Source organism: Epinephelus fuscoguttatus, linkage group LG6 (genome assembly GCF_011397635.1).
Source record: "Epinephelus fuscoguttatus linkage group LG6, E.fuscoguttatus.final_Chr_v1".
Lineage (NCBI taxonomy): Eukaryota > Metazoa > Chordata > Actinopteri > Perciformes > Serranidae > Epinephelus > Epinephelus fuscoguttatus.
This window is the reverse complement of record NC_064757.1, coordinates 7,068,367-7,070,838: the sequence shown is the minus strand read 5'-3', so window position 1 is coordinate 7,070,838 and position 2,472 is coordinate 7,068,367. Positions and strand designations below refer to the sequence as shown.

Below are 2,472 nucleotides of genomic sequence, written 5' to 3'. Positions count from 1 at the left end.
TCAAAGCACTTTTTACACTATCAGTCACATTGACCCACACACATACATACATACATTCACACACTGGTAGCCGAGGCTACAGTACAAGGTGTCACCTGCTACTCTTTCACATTTAAACATTATGACTTTCAAATGCCAGTATCATTTAGGTAACATAAGGCCCCCACCCACAGTAGTGGGTCAACAAAGCGGAGCAAAATGAATGGACCAGACCAGCTCCCACCCTGTGACCAGCTCTCCAAACCTGGGTACATCCCAAGTCAGCTATTGTCTCGCAGCAAAACACACGTTAGGTATTCTGAATCAGAATAACACCTCAATAACCTACATAACCTGGGACAATGGTTTCAGTTTAAGATACAGGGTTTTTAATTTTCTGTAGTTGAAAAGGTATTACAATATATCACATACAAGGTGTAGTATGTGAGAATCTCAGACTGCACAGGTATAAATAAGTATGTGCAGAGAAGACTGAGGATGGGTTTGGAGGAGTCTGGAATCACAGCATAAACATATGTATCTTATATCTGAGAATCTAGTGTTTCTCTTTCTCTGTTGCAGGGACTGGGGTTGTGTGGATCTTTGGACTAAAGCAACAAGTCTTCATGAGAGACACTGAAGGTGGATTAGAGGCAGCCACAACCTTTACAATGAATGACTCAACAGAGGTTCGAACAGATGGCAATTCTCTGCTGAAGGCTGTCTATTTGAGTCGTCTACGTCTGACTCGGCTGCTCCTGGAAGGAGGGGCCTACATAAATGAGAGTAATGAACAAGGCGAGACACCACTTATGGTGGCCTGCAAGACTCGGCATACAGATTCACAGAGTGTTCCCAAACACAAGATGGTTCGGTACGTTCTATCAGGATTCATGTATGCTATTGAGTCTTAGATCCATGTGGTTTGTTGAGAATTACTGGCTTTCACTTCAGGAGGTACCTTGTGTAATCAAAGTGATCTTTACTCCCTATAGGTATCTTCTGGAAAATGGTGCTGATCCAAACATCCAAGACAAAACAGGAAAAACAGCTCTGATGCATGCATGTCTTGAACAAGCTGGAGCTGAAATTCTGTCACTCCTGTTGAGCAGTGGAGCTGATCCAACTTTGGAAGATCATGCAGGCTTATCAGCATTGGTTTATGCAGTCAATTCAGGCAACAGGGGTGTCCTCAGGGTCCTACTGGATGCCTGTAAAGCAAAGGGAAAGGAGGTTATCATCATTACAACAAACAAACTGCCATCTGGCCACCAAATGACAAAGCAATACCTCAATGTCCCTCCACCTACGGACCTTGAGGAGCGGATGCATTACACCCCAGCATCTTGTTGCTTGTCTCCATATGAGGTCTCACTGCGATCTCCTTCACAGGGCTTCATAGCAGGTGCTTCTTCCCAACCCAGTAGCCCCCTTCTTGGCCTCAGGGATCCCCTGTGTTTAGGCTCAGGGCCTGGCCTGGTCACATCTCGACCAGGTTCTCCAATCCAACATCCTAGTCCTTTACGTGTTCCTGGAGTGGATAAGCGGCTTAGTCTCCAGAGACTACACTCAGAGCAGTGGTCCAAAAGTCCTTCCCTGCTGCTCCAGCAGAGTCAGGCCTCCTCTCTGACAGAGGAGTCAGTGGAAATTACACCTGAGGAGGAGTTGTCCTTCAGAGTCAATGGCCTGGCCTTTCATGGAAGACCTCCAGCTGTTTCACGCCACAACAGCATCGATGTCAAAGATGCAACAGGGCTTCTGAAAGCACTAGAGAACATGTCAGGAAATGAGAAAAGGGGAGGAGGTGGAAGAAAAAGCTTTGGTAGAAAGATGTCATATGACAGTGCTGCAAGTTCACCGCATTCTGCATCACACCCAAACTTGCATCATGACAGTCTCCCCTTTCCTCATGGATCAAGCCCTGTGGATGAAGATTCCTCAGACTGTCTCAGACAACTGAATGTTTCCAGTCTGCAAAATGTGGTCCGTCGGCGGAACATTGGTATTGACCACTACAGTTCTGACTCTCAGTTACCTCAGTTTGGCAGCCAAGACAATAACTCCAAAAACAGTGGTGGAGCTGGAGTGGGACCAGAAAAGCACAAGCTGGTCAACAGCAGATCTTCCACTCTGTCAGGGTCCAGGGAGTCCTTGGAGAGCACTGTCCAGAAACGAGGTGCTGCTGGGCTGGAGCGAAGAGGCTCAGGGGCTCTCCTTCTGGATCACATCGCCCACACTCGCCCTGGATATCTTCCTCCTCTGAATCCCCATGCTCCTATACCAGATATTGGGGTCAGCTCTAATTCTTCCTACCCTTTGAGTGGAAGTAGCAAGACACTGAATGGTGTTCTTACAGGGTCAAAGCCTATTTTACCCTGTGCACCTGTTTTCCCGAAGGATCTAAAGTCCAAGAAAATGCTTTGGAGACGCCACTCAATGCAGAGTGAGCAGATAAAACAGCTGGCCAACTTCGAGGAAACTTTTGGTCATTAG

The 2,472-nt window shown here is 47.0% G+C and overlaps 1 protein-coding gene across 1 annotated transcript; it reads left to right on the top strand.

Annotated features, from left to right (window-relative positions):
• Positions 1–650: 650 nt before the first annotated feature.
• On the top strand, positions 651–2,472 carry ankrd34bb (ankyrin repeat domain 34Bb). The gene is made up of 2 exons (XM_049579897.1): positions 651–853; positions 975–2,472. The coding sequence occupies exons 1-2, from the start codon at positions 651–653 to the stop codon at positions 2,470–2,472; spliced, it is 1,701 nt and encodes a 566-aa protein (XP_049435854.1).

What these genes read in the sequence shown, in the direction of transcription:
- ankrd34bb (XM_049579897.1), top strand. Translation starts at nt 651, where the DNA reads ATGAATGACTCAACAGAGGTTCGAACAGATGGCAATTCTCTGCTGAAG. An exon ending in CCCAAACACAAGATGGTTCG is followed by an intron (nt 854 to 974) that starts GTACGTTCTATC and finishes TACTCCCTATAG; the next exon opens with GTATCTTCTGGAAAATGGTG.